The following is an 18,698-nucleotide window of genomic DNA, read 5'->3' as shown; positions in this document are numbered from 1 at the left end:
TCTGGTAGGGAATGGATACCTGAAGAACCTAGGTTGGTGCTGGGACCCTACTGAAAATCCTGTTACAGCCGCGAAGGGGGCACTGAGCGGGGACCCCGACGCTTGCACAGAGACCTGGCTGACGCTGGAGGTGGGCCGAAGCGGGGACTATCTCTCAGTCCTCATCCCGCAGTGAGATCTCCGATACACCCTGAGCGACGTGCCCCCAGACCGGGAGAGAGCAAGGGACAAAATGGGAAAGGACAGGGCCACCAGGCAGCCCCCGGCCTCGCAGCAGAAAATTGAACAATATACCGTCCCGGCACCCCCCCACGGGGAGACTACGACGGTATCAGGAACCTCCACACCAGACGGAGTAAACGCAATCCTAATGGCTATTCAGTCCTCGTAATTGGCAGTGGAGTCCAAGGTAGGAGAGGTCCGTGTGGTCATGGGTCTCATTAGGCAAGACCTCAGTAATGCTGTGGGCCGCATGACAGAGGTTGAAACTAGAGTCTGACAAACGGAAGACGCCCATGCTGAACTTAAATTTAAAGTGGCCCAACTGCAATCCCGAACTGTCGAACTCCACCGAAGGCCCGAGGACGCTGAAAATCGCTCCAGGAGGAACAACCTGCGCTTTGTGGGATTTCCGGAGGGAGTGGAAGAGAATAAAGCAGTCGAGTTCTTGGAGAGCTGGATCAAATCCTGGATGCCAGACCAGTCGCTATCACCGTGGTTCTCAATTGAAAGGGCCCACAGGTCGCTGGCCCCCCGGCCACCTCCCGGGGGCCCGCGTCGGCCGATGATAGCTCGCTTTATTAACTTTAGAGACCGCGACAGAGTTCTCGTAGAAGCCAGACATGTGACCGATCTCTTATGGGACAATCACAAAATCCTGGTGTTCCCGGAGTACACCCGTGAGGTACAGAACAGACACCGGTCCTACGAGCGGGTTAAGCAAAAGCTAAGAGCCATGCAGCTCTCTTACATGTTGTTGTTCCCGGCACGTTTGAAAGTCGTCCTAAACGGGAAAGCTCACTTCTTCGACTCGCCGGAAGAGGCATGGACATGGCTGACGGAAGAGGCTCCGAGGCCTAGCAGTGAGCCTAAGGAGCAGGTGGGGTCTTCGGCCGGGGACCATTCGCTCCCCCGGAGGGAGAGGAAAAGAAGCCGAAGACGCAGAGGCCGAGGCGGAACAGAACCGGCGACCCGGACGAGTGAAGATCGGGAGGTCACACCGGAGTCGAACACTGACACAGCGACGGGATTCAATCTGGGAAAAAGAGACACCAGCCAGGGACCTAGTGGCGACGACCCAGGCCTGTCCTAGGCGCTGGGCGGAAGAACCTGTTTGGCTTGAACTGGACAGCGGGGCCCTGCTGGAAGGGCGCTTGTCGGGGGCTCGTTGAGTATATGCTGAATATTTACTGCAAGACTAAACTCTGATGCCCGAAAGGGGCACTTAGGCTAACCTTCTAAACAAACATTGCAAGAGATCCGTGTTTCAGGAGGGGTCCATCACTCCACACTAACGCCAGGTTTAGTAGATAAAACTGGTTAAAATGGGTGTTAGGGCGACAGATGCTTCTTGGGTGGAAGTATGGGGTGGGGGGGGGGGGGGGGGGAGTTGGGAGGAGTTGTGTTTGCACCACAGTTACAAATTAATGTATGCTTAGGTTTCATGACCCGTGAGGGTTCCCTTTTTCCTTTCTTTCCTCTTCTTTCCTGTCCCGCGCCACAAAACACCTGGAGAGGCACCCCTTTGGCACGACCCAGTTCACATTCATTTAACCTCACTCACATGCCGCTTCCAATGATTAAAATTCTGTCCTGGAATGTAAACGGCCTCCTGGACAAAATTAAGAGATCAGCGATATATAGTACCCTACGCAGGCATGCCCCCGCGGCGATTATGCTACAGGAGACGCATCTCCTTGGAACCAAATGTCCCATGCTTGCCAGAGGGGGATATGAAAGGGTCCAACACCCGGGCTTCTCTAGAGGCTCCAGGGGTGTGGCTATATTGCTTCACCGCTCTGCCCATTACAATAACAGCCACACGTGCAGATACATAGTATTGGCTGGGCTGATACATGGGAGACCCATAAACCTAGTAAGTGTAAACGCCCCTCCCGGGGGATTGGAGACCTTTCTGGCCTCCCTCAAACAGATTATAGCTGACCTTCCCCAGGGTACCACATTAATAGGAGGGGATTTCAATGCAGTATTACACCGAGCTAGACGTATCAGGAAATAAAATAGCCGGCCGTTCGTCCAGAGCTTCGACGCTCAGAGACTGGGCAGATAGCCTCGGTTTGTGTGACGTATGGCGAACCTGGCACCCCAACGCTAGGCAATACACGCACACGTCAGCGGCACATGGATCACATGCCAGAATAGACCTCCTATTCGCCCCCGCACTAGACATAGTTAACATTACGGGAACAGATCCTTCCACATGGGGTGTCCGACCATGCACCGATACAGGTGCGCCTTGGCAACGCCGATCCGACCCACAGGCCCACTTGGAGGCTAAACGCTTGGTACTTACAGGAGGAGGAGTATAAAGAGGCAGTGAGAACCCGATTGATACAGTACTTTGAAGATAATGTAGGCTCAGTGCAGTCGCCGGGCACGGTCTGGGCAGCATGCAAGGCAACAATTAGAGGACACGCCAAACACCTCATCCGAGTGAGGGAGCGAGCTTGTATCTCCCAAATAGCCGAACTAGAATCGCGGACACTATACTACGAATGCAGGCATCTGGCCTCTCCTTCGGCCCAGGGCCTCCGCCAGCTCCTGAAAATGCGCGAAGAGGTCAAGGCCCTCACCCTAGAATCAGCCAAGCTCATGTGAAGGGCCTCCAACGCCCGAATATATGGATGGGGGGACCAAAGTGGGAAACTCCTGCACTGGCTGGCCACACGTCCTATGGCTAACAGAATTATAGCCGAAATCTCGGACGGGTCCGGAGGGCTCTCCAGAGCCCCTAGGGACATTGCACAGAGCTTCACTGCTTACTACGCGCGCCTGAACAAAGAACACCCACGGACACAAGCAGAGAGGGACTCCCCTCCCCTCCTCCCCCAGACGAAATCACCTTCCCAAGGTGTCACCCACAGTCAAGGATGCGCTCGATGAGCCATTAACCCTAGAGGAAGTGACAACCGCAATAACCGCACTAGCCTCGGGTAAGACCCCCGGCCCTAACGGCTTACCAGTCGAGTTATATAAAAGCTGCGGCGACGCAGTAGGGCAACACCTCCTTAACATGTATGAGGAGGCAGAGAGCAGGGGCCATTTCCCAATAGGTATCGACCAAGCCACAATTACCGTGATCCCTAAAACCCAACCACCATCACGGAACTGTGCGGACTATCGCCCTATCTCCCTTTTAAACGTCGAAGTTAAGATACTCTCTTCGATCCTCGCAGCAAGGCTAAAACCTGCCCTCTCAGCACTGATCCACCCGGACCAATGCGGCTTCATGCCAACCAGGTAGCACCAGGCATTGCATCAGACGCCTGCACCTGGCCCTGGCGCACCGTGATACCCTAGCTGTCTCAACGAAAGCTCTTCTCCTCCTCGATTTTGAGAAGGCGTTTGACACAGTGGATTGGTCATACTTACATCAGGTCCTGAGGGGCAATGGGATTGGCCCCAGATTTAGGAACCTCGTGAAACTCCTGTACTCACAAACGATGGCCAGAGTGCAGGTGAATGGAACGGTGTTGGACGCTTTCCCCATAGGAAGAGGCACGCGCCAGGGTTGCCCCCTGTCCCCACTCCTTTTCGCACTAGTGATAGAACCGCTCGCCAAACTGCTCAGAGAAGACCCTCTGATTGGGGGATGGTCCTGGCCCTCTGGCTCTGAAGACTGCGTGGCCCTCTATGCAGACGACGTTCTCGTATATGTCGCGAACCCAGCCACAAACGGTCAGCGTATTCTGCAGTTGCTTGATCTTTTCTCGGAAGCATCCGGCCTCACCCTGAATCACCGTAAGTCCCTACTTATTCCGTTACACCCGGCGAGGGATTGCATAGATTGGCAGCAAACCATCCCCATTCGGCGAAACAATTTTAAATACTTGGGGATCTCAGTCTCCCTTGTACCAGAGTTAGCATGGGAACTCAATGTGGCACCCCTCGTAGCTAAAGCCAAGACAGACCTTCTGCGTTGGCAAACCCTGCCCATTAACTTACTTGGGTGAGTCGCTCTCTTCAAAATGATGGTCCTCCCTAAATTTCTCTATCTGCTGCAAAACTTCCCATTCCGAATCCCAAGAAATGGTTTAAAAACCTGGATTCAATGATCCGTCAATTTCTATGGAAAGACACCCGCCCGCGACTGGCACTCGCTACATGCCAACGTGGCCTGTGTGAGGGGGGCCTTGCGATGTCAAACCTATACTACTACCACCTTGCGATGCAACTCATCGTAGTGAACGACTGGGTTAGTGGAGGCTGGTCGGATCCGGCCTATAGACTTGAGCTCTGCATGCTGCAATACGTGGGAGTATTCGACGCCCTTTACGGATGCCCAATTCCCAACTGCACCCCAGAGGTGACCAAGGTGACGCTCCTGGGATGGAGAGAGGCCCAGAGGGTCACCGGTTGGTGGAAACGAATCACCGGTCAAACCCCACTAAGGCATGGTAGTCTCCTGACAGAGGTCAGGAGACTGCAGGGATTCCGGAAATGGGATGAAATCGGAATCTCCACACTTGGAGATGTCTGGGAGGGCTCACACATGAAATCCTTTGAGGGCCTCCAGAGTGCCTTCTCCATGAACAAGTCACAGTTCTATAGATACCTTCAGATCCGTCATGCTCTGACGCACATGCGTACTGACGCACCCACGCCAGACCACTCACCAATGGAGGCCTAAATACTGATGGGCAAACTGGGCAAGGGAGGAATCTCACAAATATACCGCTCATTGATCTCCAACACCCTTAGTCCAATGACCAAACTTCGCAACAAGTGGGAGGGATGGGTGGGTAGAATAGAAGAAGGGGACTGGAATGATGCCCTGGCAGCCCCTGGTACCCTAACTATATCCTCCAGGCTCCGCTTGATACAATCCTACTTCTTACACGCCGTATACATGTCACCCAAGAGACTATGCGAGGCGGGCCTCTGCTCCACAGCTGCCTGCCTCAGATGCTCTCAGCTGGGAGCAGATTTCTACCACATGACATGGTTATGCCCGATCATAGAGAAATACTGGAAAGAGATTGCTGCACAATTCTCTGGGGCCCTGCAAACAGACCTACCCCCCGAACTCCTCCTGTTCCTACTGGGGGTAGCGGGAGACACAGATTTGGGAAGAATGAAGAGAGCCTTTGTGGGAATAGCATGTCTGGTTGCCAAAAGGGATATCATGACCAAATGGATGACAGAGGGAGCCCCATCCCTAAATAAATGGAAACGGGGGATGGACTGGTGTGCACAACAAGAGAGTGGTGTACGAGGCCAGGGGGTGCCCGGGCAAATACGATAAGATTTGGGGAGGCTGGGAGGCACTGGGAGAGGACCAAGTTACACGGGATCCCAATTTACACATACGTTCCAAAACCAATTCCATTGACTAATACAAACACTTGTGGGCCTGGTCCTCCTGCTCAATCCCGTTGTGGGCCTAGGGGTGACCTATCCCGCATAGCTGAGTGGGATCGACTAACAGAGGGCAAACTCATGATCGAAATTGGCCGCAGGGCGCCAAAAAAGCCCCCAAAAATTTTATAACCCATACCATGAATCACTCGTGGACAGGAGACACACTCTTTTCACCATTTTCCCTATTTCCCTTTAATCAACTCTCACGCCTTTTTCCTTAGGGTTTGTTTCTTTCGTATTGCTTTACCCATCTCAAGTGATCCTATTAATTCCGAATCACTTGGCTTGGCAATGTTTTTGTAAATCTCTGTTTGGAAAATAATAAAGCATCTTTATTTAAAAAAAAAAAAAAAAATAAAAACAAAAAAAAAAACATATTACCGATGAAGGTCTGCTGCGTCTGTGCATTTCCCCCTACCCGAGGGGAACACGAGTGTGGGTAGTTTGATGCATTAGCGCCCATTTTTTTTTCCAGTCATTCAGGCATTTTGCCTGAAGTGTCTCCTCTGGATAACCCCACAATCCATTGCAAACGTTCAGTCTGAGTAACATCATACTAGACGGCCTTCATCCATCTCTGAAAAATAAAAATGTTGCAAAAAAGAAATTAGTTCATGTATAGTCAGCATATTTCTCTGTGAAGATATGATGGAGGTAACTGTACACTTCATAACAGATTTATAAGTTCCCTAAAGTTAATCATCATCACAGGCTTGCCACTCGCTACCCAAGTTTAAGATGAGGGACTGGTCAGCAGGATAGAGACTGTATCAAATGGACAGGGTTAATCTACTGAATCGGAGGAGCGCAAGCTACTATTTGCTATCTGTCATAAGGCAGAACTGCCATGTGTGTCCGGCAGAATGTCGAGACAACTGCAGTAACACACCAGAGTGCCTGGTGGATCCTGACAATCTGCCTGCGCCACAATCTAACAAAAGATTGAACTCACCAGTCCAGGTAATTTGTGCATCAGGGTGAGCCGCGAAATTAATTGAAAAACATTTTTAACAATATTAAAAAAACAATATATAGGCAACACACATTAAAAGATAACAACATGTTTTATTAACCACCACAATACAGAAAGCAAATCAAAGTATCTCAAATTGTATCTCTGATTTTGATTAGCACTTATTTATGAATGACTCCAAACACTTCCATCACCCTTGCACTTTATAGAAATCCTTCATGAATTACACCGTTATCTCTCTGGCTTCGGTGGCAGATCAGAACAAAAGCATAAGCATTAGCAAAGGCAACAGATCTCTCCTTTGAAAATTAATGGCTCTGGAAATGCCGTTAGGGCAAAATGGAATGTTGTAGGTGAACAACTGCTTCATGACATAAGCATAAATGTGTCCCCATGCATGTGTGTGGTGCAGGTGCCCTTTCTCATGTACAGATCAAAGATGGATGGTAAATTCAAAAAAAACTTATATATGAAAATGGAGTAGAGCAAAAGCTCTTCTGTATAAAGCATATGGTTCCCCACCAGCAGTTTAGTTAAGGAATTGGCAACTAGAATATGTCTCTACCAGATATATTGTTACCGAAGCTAAGTAACTTGTACATCTGATAGAGACTTCTAGTTACAGATTCCTTACCTCAGAATAGATACCCAAGCAATGCCATCCTTGGAGATGTGCTGCGAACCAAGATCATACTAGAAAGTCCTGCAGGACCGAACAACCAAAGTAGCGGTCCCTACTGACCTGACTGATCAGGCAGTAATGTTTGGTAAAAGTGTGCAGGGATGCTCACATAGCTGGCCGGCAGATATCCAGGACAGGAACTCTGTGTGCTAATGCAGTGGAATAGCAGTTGCTCTGGTGGAATGAGCTCGCAAGCCCTCAGGGAGTTGCTTCTTTGCCGAAGCATAGCACATTTTGATGCAAAGAAGTACCCATAGTGAGATGGTACATTTTTGCACAGCCTTCCCTTTCTTCACACCCACATATCCGACAAAGAGTTGATCGTCCTCCCAGAAATCTTTAGTATGATTGAGACAGAAGGCCAATGCTCTTTTTTGGATCCAGGCGGTGGAGTCTCTTCTCCTCATGAGAAGGATGTGGGGGTGCGTAAAAAGTAGGCAAAGTGATGGACTTGCCTACATGAAAAGGTGTAAAGACTTTGGGAAGGAATGAGGTCCTAGTGAGTAACACCACTTTTTCAGGGTGCACAGACAGAAATGGGAGCTTAGAAGCTAGAGCTTGAAGCTTACCCACTCTGCAAGCAGAAGTGATGGCAACAAGAAAAACTGTTTTGAAAGTAAGGCTCCTTACGTAAGGGACAACTGTACAACAGCTCAAAGAGCGCACACATTAAGAAAGTAAGGACGAGATTGAGATCCCATTGAGGCATGATAAACGGATTGGGAAGAAATAAATGGGGGAGAACCTTAAGGAATCTATTAACAATAGGAGACTAAAAGAGTGAAGGCTGATCAGGCAATCTAAGAAAGGCTTAGATAACCGATGAATAGCCTTAAAGGGTGCCCAAAGCAGAGCCCTGCTGGACAAAAGAGAATGAACAAAAGAACCTCAGAAAGGAGGAGCAGAGAGGGGATCAACAGATTTGTTGGTACACTGTGCCACAAATTTATGCCAACGACAGGCGTATATCATTTTGGTGGTGGGACATCCAAACTTCGGGTGTAAGGTCAAAAGCCGTCAACTGCTGCCATTTAATCTCCACGCATGAAGGCAGAAATTGGACACATTCAGGTGGAGAACCGCCCCCTGTTGCTGCAACAGAAGATCCTCCTGAAGGGGCAGTCTGAGTGGAGGATCAGTGGCCATGCTCAGTAGCTCTGGATACCATACTCTCCGTGCTCAGTCCACAGACACCAAGATTACTTGGGCCCGGCCGTTCTTGATCTCCTGGAGAACTCTGGGCAGAAGTGGTATAGGCGGGAAGGCTAAAGGAAGACTGAGTTCTACTCGAGACAAAAAGCGTCACCGAGCGAGTGACAACTTGGAAACTTCAACACACAAAACAGCGGACATTGCGTGTTCTCTGCGGACGTGAACATATCTAACCAATGCTCTCCCCACTGCTGAAAGAGACCGTACGATGTCCGCGAATGAAAACCCACTGCAAGGTGCAGCTCATTTATTGGCTCTGGGTACCTAGGGTTCCTGATGAAGCTACACTCTCTATATATCCCCGCATCCAGAAGAGTCCAGCAGAAGTAACCGTATATTGCTTTAAAAAACCTGACATTGCAGGAAAAAGATACAGAGTAAAACGTTTTGGAAAATGGCTGTTTTTTTCACCTCAATTTGTATATTTTTTATTATTTCAACTGTTATTTTCTGTAGGAAAACCTTGTAGGATATACACAAATTACCCCTTGCTGAATTCAGCATTTTGTCTACTTTTCAGAAATGTTTAGCTTTCTGGAATCCAGCATTGGTTTCACACCCATTTCTGTCACTAACCGGAAGGAGGCCGAAAGCACCAAAAAATAGTAAAAATGGGGTATGTCCCTGTAAAATGCCAAAATTGTGTTAAACAATGTGGTTTTCCGATTCAAGTCTGCCGATTCCTGAAAGCTGGGGAGCAGATGATTTTAGCACCGCAAACCCTTTGTTGATGCCATTTTCAGGGAGAAAAAAAAAAAAAAAAAAAAAAAAAACACAAGCTGCCTTCTGCAGCCCTTTTAACCCTTTTTTTTTTGGGGGGGGGGGGGGGGGGGGGGGGTATGGACTACATTTTAGCTGTATTTTGGCAAATTTCTTGGTCTCCTTCCGGGGAGCTCACAAAGTCTGGGTACCTCTAGAATCCCTATGATGTTGGGAAAAAAGGACGAAAATTTGGCATGGGTAGCTTAAATGTACAAAACGCTATGAGGGCCTAAGCGCGAACTGCCCCAAATAGCCCCCCCCCAAAAAAGGCATGCCACCTGAGGGGGGAAAAGGCCTGGCAGCGAAGGGTTTAAACTAAATGTGTTAGTGTGAGGATGCAGCCTTGGCAAAGGTTCTTTAAAATATTTATTTTCCTTGATAAGCTCCCTGACTGGTGAAACCTGATAAAAATGGGACGATCTGGAGTAATCCACGCTATCAGTTTGTCACACAGCTGTCGTCTTTCCACTGTATCAAAGGCTGTGTCAACATAATAAAGCAGCAACAGCCAAAAAAGTTCTACTAATTGCCCATAATGCAAAGCAATGATTTGCGGTGGAATAGCCCTCTTGGAACCAATCTTGTTCAATGTGAAGGAGACATCTGTCTCCAGCCCATTCTTCAAGAAGATTTAATAACATTTTTGGGAATACTTTCTTCGAGATTTCCAATAAGCTAATTAATTTGTAGCTTGATGGAGAGCTTGCATCACTATTTGTAAGAAAGGGTTTAACAGACCCTTTCCAAGAATTGGGGTACATACTAGTGTTAAATATCCACTTGAACAGATGTGAAAAGATTGTAAGCCACCAGTCGTCATTAGTTCTATTTACTGTTGAGATGTTGTCTGGGCTGGCAGCTCTATTCAACTTCAGTGAAACTATTATAGATTTGATATCACTGAATGAAAACTAATCGGGCATCTGGCCCTGTACTGGATAAGACTGGCAACAGTACTGCTTTGCTGGGGACAAGTAGGATGACAAACTTTGTAACAGGTAAGGCTGAGTACACATCTGGATAACTGGGGTCCATTCCAGGCGGGTTATCCAGGCATCCTGCTCAAATGAACAAGACAGTGCTCCTAGGTAGCATTTACTTGCCTTGTTCACCATTTCCAGAACTGGTTGTGGTCCCATGTCTGTGTTACCGCTATCGTTTCATCTCCATTTCTTTTCCCGAGTAAACTGCTTGTATCGATTTTGTCATAGATAAGCCTTTCCTATTATTTTTAACAGCTTTCCTCAAATAACTTTTTAATTTCCAGCATGATGGTCATACCACAGGTAGGGTGCTGTCCTTGTTGGACCTTTGGCCTTCCCCAAGCACTAATCTAGATTAACACACATGTAGGAAAGCACAGTTTCCACTAGGGTGATATACCAAATGACTCCTCCCCCGCATCACTGTCAATACTGTCTAAAGCTAGAAAACGAGACAGATCTTGGAGATTTTGAGAGTCTATACAGGTTGTAAGCCTCCAGTGGTAATTCATGACTAGAGTTATAACTTTCTGAAGCAAGGGCGCATTCAGAAAATTAAGAATTGCCACAAGTGCCCAATAATCACTCCAGCACTGTAACACACTGAAGTTAGCCATGATCCAAAACTGCCAGACAAAAACTAAAATATAATCAATAGGGCAGAAATTACATCCTACTTGAAATGAAAGGTCAGCAAAGAGGCCACTCAGGCCATTTACCCAAACTAATCCAACCATCCACCCAGCACTGCAACCATCTGTGAAGAAACCTGTACAAACGTGGCCGCCAGTACATTAAATTTATCTATAGAGTTCTGAAGTAAATCATCCGTCCGATCTGGAAACAGTCTCACGTTTAAACAGAACGTCATGATCAAAATAGCATTTGGATATTTCCATAAAATAATATGTATTAGTAATTCAAACTTGTCAATTAATTTACTCAACTACCTAAATACTTTATGAATACAAATATTCAACATTAGTATTTGAAAAATCATTTTTTACCCGTATTTTCACAACTGAAATTTAAGTACTACTTGAAGACCTCACCACCTTTATGACTCTTTAATTTCTTGGCGGAAATGAGATAGCAAACCCGCTGAGTCATACTCTGCCTCGTTCACTTCCAGGACTATTGATGATTACGTCACTGGTCCCACAAGTCTGCCAAGCCCAGTCTATATTATCAATCACTGCATGGATTAAGTACTTTATTGCATGTTGCCCATTATGTACTGTGATGCAGGGAAGCTTTGAGGTCCTCAGAGATTGACATCAAGATCCCAACTAACCATGGCCCAAAGAGATGCATGTACCTGTCCAGCAATCAACCCACATATTATGGATCTACGGGCCAGGTTTGTGAAAGAAAACACAGCCTACAGGCCATCCAGTCAAGAGCATACCACACCCTTCCCACACCTTGGGCCTTTTGTTTCCCCTCATGAGATCAAGTTCATACCTCAATCATACTTACTGAAATGTGAATTATAGGCTGGCAGGAGGGAGAGACTAAAATGCAGATTCAGCTTCCAGAAACTTCAAACAAGGAATTACTGACTTTTTAAAATTATTTTTCCAAAATATTTTTCAGGAATTTAACCTTACCAATGATTGGGGCTTGTAATACATATTTCAAAAAGTCCAAACATGACATTTGCAGTTGTTTCCTAGCTAGAGTTTTAATTAATTAAACATAATATTTACTCCAATGCTTTCCCATAGAACAGCCAACCCTGGAATAGTGAAAATAGCTTTGAAGACATTTTCACTGCAAGCACACGTATAATATTAACTTGTCCTACTTTTAAATACCAATCACCGTACTCTAAGGGCAATCAAGCCTACCTAGGGGTGACTTAAAATATTCAAAAGAAATGTTAAGGCCTGTGAAAATGGGGTTATTTTGGCAGGTCAAATTTGAGGTTTAAAGCTGTGCAGCCAGGCTACAATGGTAGGTCTGGAGACATGCTTGGCATTGCCATCACAGTGGATGGCAGAATTAGTGCTGCAGTCCATCGGTAGCATATAATCTATCAACCCTAGGTACACTTGTTACCATGCACTGGGGACTTATAGGCAAATTAAATAAACCCATCAGATGTAAATCAATGTCATATGTAGAATGTAAAAGCACAAGTTCTTTACCCCTGGGTTTATGGGTACAGAGTTCTACAGCCAGCAAAAACAGGGTATATCAAAATGGCAACAAAAAAAATCCAGATTTATCCTGCAGAAAAGGCTAATTCCCAACAGGCCCTTGCCGGAAGATTTATGTAGGAATATTGTTTTTTGTCTCAGTGGAGGGAAACTGCAGATCTAGAACCTCAGCTGGCTTTCAGACGCCACTGCAAACAAAGCACATTCTTCCACTGGTGGCCCATGTAGTGAGTGAAGCCCCTATCAGGGGAAGCACATAGCCCACTGATTTTGAGTAAATCCAAGTATTATGCATTATTAATACACGGAAGGGGCATTAAACTACCACCCTCCACCTAATAAAGAGTGGCGTGGGGAACCCTGGGTGTTTCTTGTATTGGGCAGTCAGAGCCAAAAAGAGAATGGAGCCTCTTCTGAAAGTCAGACTACATAATGAGCGGTTGTACTTTTCTGATCTTGTATCGCAACATCAGCTGGGCTCGGGCAGAGGTAGGTTAAAAAAAAAAAAAAAAACGTCTGCACCAAACCACCAATCGGTGCCAGTGGAGTCTATACCAGAGCTAGTGTTGCAGGAAAGAGCATGAAAGTCTGTACCAAAGTCAGTACAAGTCCAGTAAGAGGTCTCAAGAGGACAGAAGGCATTGGGGAAGGAGCTGTAAACTGTAATCCAACTGGTGGTTCCATGTGGCATTAAAATCACACCAAAGCTATGCTTGAAGGCCACTATCTGCTGTGTGATCAGTCAGTTCAAAGAACGCTGGCCGCATCAGGACCAAGTGAGGTATCTGTTCCAAAACCAGGCACTTAGAGGGATTGCAAGGTTTTCCTTGAAACCCTTGCACCTTCTCTTTTTATTTAAAGTAGCAGGACGGGGTTGAGATAGTTTCATTGAATAAGAAATGGATCGTTCAAGGTAATGACCTCAATACCGAGCCATGCCCACAACTTGAGGTAGAAGCATGACAAGAGGTTCAACTGGCACGCCTCTTGTGTTTGGCGATGTAAAGCTTTGTTCCAACACAGTCCCAGACTGATAAGGGTGCATATACTCAGAAGTACGGAGTCCCTATAGCCCAACGCCCAGACATATTGTTTGGTTTCAAGAACAACATGTCTTCATGTTTATTTTGTCCTTGGGACAAGTAGACCCAACCCCCTCAGTACAAACACTTTGGCTGCCAGTTTACAAGGAAGGAAACGGTCAGCAGTTGAGGTAATATTTGTGTTCATATGTTAATGCTGTTTGAAATTGTATTTATGGGTCATTAATGCAAAGCCTTTGTTATTAGAGTGAGCACTAATTAAACATTGTAAGGTCACACTGCACTACCGACAGTGGTTCCAGTAAAAGAAAAAGAAAAAAAAAAAGAAAAAATGTGTATGCATGTTTGAAAAAATGTTTAACAATATGAGGCTATGTATAATGCTCCCAGAATGCTTTTTAATTAGATGCAAATATTTGCAGAAGCTTGTAAGTGAGATTGAGGATTCTCTGCTTTCAAAATAAAATGTTCAGGAAAAATGCAAGTAGGGAAAAAGGTTTTGATAAATTACTGTATATTTTGAGGGCTCTTTCTTGGAAGCATCATTTAGTTACGTGCTGTTGTATGCTCGCATGTAAAAAAAAAATATTCATAATGGAAAAAAATCGATGTAACCATTTTCAACAATATTATGAAAACATGAAACTAAACAAGCACAGGCAAAGCCAACTGATCCAACATTGGTCGTCAGTCTTTTGTTTTTTGTCAACGCGTAACTTGTTTTGTCATAGCTTTTGTAACACTTTATTGTTGTGGCAACTGCCAGGTCCTTGCCACTGTAACAAACATTGGCAAAAAGCAAAAAAATAAATAAAGATTTGGTCTCAAAAAGCACACATTGTCATAGTAGTTCCTGGCACTGAACAAAACTACTTTGTGTGCCAATATGCTCCTTGTGAAAGAACAGAATGCTATCACTCACAGTAAAGCCAGCCAATAGATGGATAGCGAGAGAACTAAAATTTTAATAAAAACTAAAATGTCTTGGTTAAAGCCAGACCTAATTAGGGGCCCTATTCTTAAAGAAAGTGACAAAAGTGCACGCATTGTGTATGTCTTTGATTAGAGGATTTCATGAGTAAATATGCATCTCTGGATTTGCTCTTGCAAAAATCTATTGTGTTTACAAGTTCACTTTCTCTCCAAACACTTTTTTCGCCCAGCCCTGGAAGGAGGTCTACTTCTGCCATTGTCAGAAGTAAGTTTCCAACCTCTCTCAGTATGGGAAAATATTAGAGAAGGGCTGGTGAAAATCCTTAAAACATGCAAGTTAGTAGGTTTGCACAGACTCGAAGGCATTCCAGCAAAGAACGAGTGCTTATTGCTTCCTCTAGTCACATTATGTAAATGTCCAGAAAGGTGGCAAAATAAGGAAATTGCTAAAGCATGGCATAAAATCGCTAGTACTCAAGCCCTACTATAGTATTAGTCCTAGCATAATCAGAGGCTATTATCAGAGCTTTACATAATGAGATTGCTAGCATAATTTGTTGCTGCACTACATCGCACCAGAGGGACAAGTAAATGTTTCACAGGATACATACATTTATGAAGCAACCTGTCCCATGGACAAGTAAATATTTTGTTTAATTCCACACCTCTGAGAATGCAGATATCTTTAAATGCAACTGTCAAGAAGATGGGAAACACTCTTGTTGACAGGAGATATAGAAAGGCAGGTTGCAGGAGGATACAATTGAATAGTGGATGGGACAGGATCCATGGGGAAGAGGGAAGGGGTCAGGGAGTGCAACATTGTCAGCAGGCATGAAGAAAACTTGAAGGGGCTTGACTAGTAACCTTTGCTATATTGTCCCTTAATGGAACCGCCCTCCAGTACACCTTTTTTAAACCCTATGAACTAAATATCATCTCATGTTCGAAATAACAGTAAAGATCATCCTGCTCTGCATGCCTATTTGTTTGTAATTGTAATCTGAAGATATGTCTAGCGACATCAGATAATGCTCCTGATGGCCCTGAACATTCCACTAGTGTGACCTATTTACTGGTCTGCCTGCCACAACCTCACGCACACTAATATTATCCAACCAACCACATGTAAAATGTACTTAGAAGTTGGCATCTACACTTAAAAAAAAAAAAAATCCAATGCATATTCAAGGGTTGCCACTTTGCTCTCAGCAACTGACCTTTTTGAGGCATGCTTTATTTTGTGAGAGGGTATTCTGTGTTGTACTACAGCAGCGGGTTATACCGCAATTCCTGTATTCTTTTGATATTCTTTGCATGTTCCAGGTGTCACAACGAATCTGCAGGGAAAGTAACCAAAACATTTCACATCGAATTCAAAAACTTATTTCCTTTTTCTTTTAAAGCTTGTTCTAACAACATCCAGAGAGCATCTGCTGTCAGGCAAATAGAGATACACATCCATTTTCGTGAGGATTGAACAAAACGTATCAAAATACATGCACTGACTAGTGCGAGTACAGGTTTGAATGTGTTTATTGCGTCGAAAAAAACATTTCCTGGCTAAAAAAAAAAAAAGCTAAGACGGCACAACGTATAAAGAGCACTGGGAAATCTCCCCATTAACTGGATAAAACAGTACACCAGATTTGGCCCCTTCCTGCTTTCCAACAAAGTTGTTTGCTCTTATTAAATTAATCGATTAGAACGCCTTTTCACTGTTCACACGCTTTCTTGCTTGGGATGTTCAACATACTTCTTTCAGAGATGCGTGTGATAGAATTCAGTTTAAAAAACTAGCGCAGGCAGACAGATGCTGTCTCGCTGGCACTAGAAAAGAGGAAGCGAGTGAGACAGAGCAGTGATAACAGGATGGAAGAAAGAAGATCCAAATAAACAAGAGTTTCTCAATAAAGGGCACTGGAGTTTCCCTTTGTATTCATCCTGCTTGCTGAATAGATGTTATTTGTAATTAATACTTCCAATGAGGCGCAAGTAAACCACTGGCGTTTTCAGGAACTAAGGCCGAGACAGTACAAGTTTATCAACGGATGAAGCGTTTCCTTAGTGTAGCCACCAAGGAAGTTTAAAAATACATGCGTTTCTTCAAAATTAGAGTAAAAAAATATAATGATATGAGAAAAAGTATCCAAGTTGTACTTCTCCTGCAGTCTCTCACCTCTCTACATCACGCAAACACCAACCAAACTGTCCCTCATCTATAGATTTTTGACACATACGCTGTGCAAGGAAGCACACTTTTAAGGTTGACGCATGGATTGTAGTATCTTCCCTCATCCGTCCTTTATCAGCGAGATCTCATTCTCAACAAACACTGGCAAGTCATTAGGCATGGCCTGCATTTCCAATTCCACGCCAAACCTACATTTTCACCAAAACTGCGGGACACGCCGGATTTTGTCTCAGCAAGGACTATGGACTGGAGAGCTGACTGGAAGCTGAAAGTGAGGAATGAGTTGAAGATGCGAGGGCGTCCTAAAATGGAAGCATACAACAGATAATTTGTAGTGCAAAAGAGTGGACAGAGATCAAGACCGTGTCAGGAAACAGAAAGGGGTCCAAGTTCAGAAAGCCACGACGTAGAGTTACAGATAGAAATGTTGAAAAGTAGCATTTCTGTTAAGTTTTAAGGCACAAATTGGCATTCAACCAGTATAATATGGTACACATTCATTCTTTAAAATAAGACTGCACAGATTTGGAAATCAGGAGAATCTCAGCACCAGTTGAATGTCATCCAAGTAAGAATAAAGGATAACGCCAAATGACTGGAGCAGGGCAGCAAACAGGGGCAACATAGTTATTAAAGATAGGGAGACTGAGAGCCAATCTCTACGGCACACCAAAAGGTAATGGTTTAAAAGAGGATTAATAAGAAAAGATCAATGGATACTGCATGGGCTTTGTCTGTCAAGAATCGTGAGAAGAAGTTTAGATCACTAACTGATATGTCACAGCTGTCAGTTTGTCATGCAGAAGTGGTTGAGGGACATTATTGTACAGAGCTGAGAGCGAGAAAAAAAATATTAAAACCACCTGTGTCAAGCAGAACACATTTACTTATCTTTGGTAATGTCTTATCTGGTAAGACCATCTAGCCACAGTCTCCTTACCTCAGAGCAGTGGTTCCCAGCCTGTGGTCCAGGGACTCCTGGGGGTCCATGATTGCTTAGGACACTAAATAATATTAACAGATTAGGTCCCCAGCTTTCAGTAAGGACTTGTAAGCGGAGGGGGTCTCCAGATTCCAATAATGATTCAGTGGGGGTCCCTAGGCTCCAGTATTGATAAAGTGGGGGCCCACAGAAGTCAAAAGGATGGGAACCACTGCCTTAGAATATTTCCCAGGTGTCAGTCTGGATTTGGAAATTTTTGAGCAGTACCCCCACACAAAGTGGTGTGCGTTTCTAAAGTCCTTAGAACAGTGACCCCTTACATTGTAGTCAGTTTACAGAGCGGAAAGGAATGGGAGGGTCTGTAAGGGAACTGTAGTTAGAATCTCTACAAGAGTCTCTACAGCTGGCGGTACTGAAGATAAGTAACTTGTTCATCTGATAGCTACATCTAGACGCAGATTCCTTAACTTAGAATAGATATGCAAGCAATGTCTTCCCAGAGGTGGGTCTGCGAAATAGATTTTAGATCAAAGAGTCCTGCAGGACCAAATGGACAAAATGCCTATCCTGACAGATCAGACTATCCAGGCAGTAGTGTTTTATAAATGTGCGCAGAGATATGTTGCTGCCCGACAAATTCAGGACAAAAACTCAGCGAGCTAAGGCAGTGGTCACAGTCTTGGCTCTGGTGGAATTAGCACGCAAACCCACAGGGGGTTGTTTCTTGGCCAGTGTGCAGAAGATTGTTATTCGGAGCACTATCCATCCTGAGATGGTCAGTTTCTGCATAACCTTCCCTATCTGGGCTCCTTCATATCCTTTGAAGAGTTAGAGTTAATCATCCATCCAGAACTCTGGTATGATCAAGGGAGAATTACAGTGCTCTTTTTGAGTACAGGTGGTGGAGACTCTCCTCCTCTTTAGAAGGGTTAGGCAGAGAAAAGAAGGTAGGCAAAGGGATGTCTTGGCCTAAATAAAAAGGAGAAGACTTCAGAAAGGGGTGCCGAAAGAGGGTTGATGTGCTTGGATGCACATCATGCCACAAATTTGTCCCAATGGCAGGCATACACCCTCTTTGTGAAAGGGCACCTAGCTGCCAGAACAACATCACAGACTTCAGGAAGAAGGTCGAAGGCTGTCAACTGTTGCTGCTCATTTACCACACATGAAAGCAGAGAGCATGTAGGTTGGTGTGAAGAATACTTCCCTG

At 45.2% G+C, this 18,698-nt stretch overlaps 1 protein-coding gene across 4 annotated transcripts in view; it reads right to left on the bottom strand.

The window, feature by feature from the left end:
• BTBD7 (BTB domain containing 7) overlaps positions 1-18,698 on the bottom strand; it is a 353,483-nt gene that overhangs the window by 274,929 nt on the left and 59,856 nt on the right. For 3 of the 4 annotated variants that reach the window (XM_069208226.1, XM_069208223.1, XM_069208225.1), the window contains exon 2: positions 5,983-6,178. In XM_069208226.1, the coding sequence (XP_069064327.1) occupies positions 5,983-6,064 (82 nt within the window). In that variant the 5' untranslated portion in view covers positions 6,065-6,178. Of the gene's footprint in view, positions 1-5,982; positions 6,179-15,571; positions 15,692-18,698 lie in introns of all 4 variants that reach the window. The other variant, XM_069208224.1, reaches the window with a different exon arrangement.

This window comes from Pleurodeles waltl, chromosome 9 (assembly GCF_031143425.1).
Source record: "Pleurodeles waltl isolate 20211129_DDA chromosome 9, aPleWal1.hap1.20221129, whole genome shotgun sequence".
NCBI classification, from domain to species: Eukaryota; Metazoa; Chordata; class Amphibia; order Caudata; family Salamandridae; genus Pleurodeles; species Pleurodeles waltl.
Note: the sequence above shows the minus strand (reverse complement) of the source record. Positions and strands in the feature narration are given on the sequence as shown.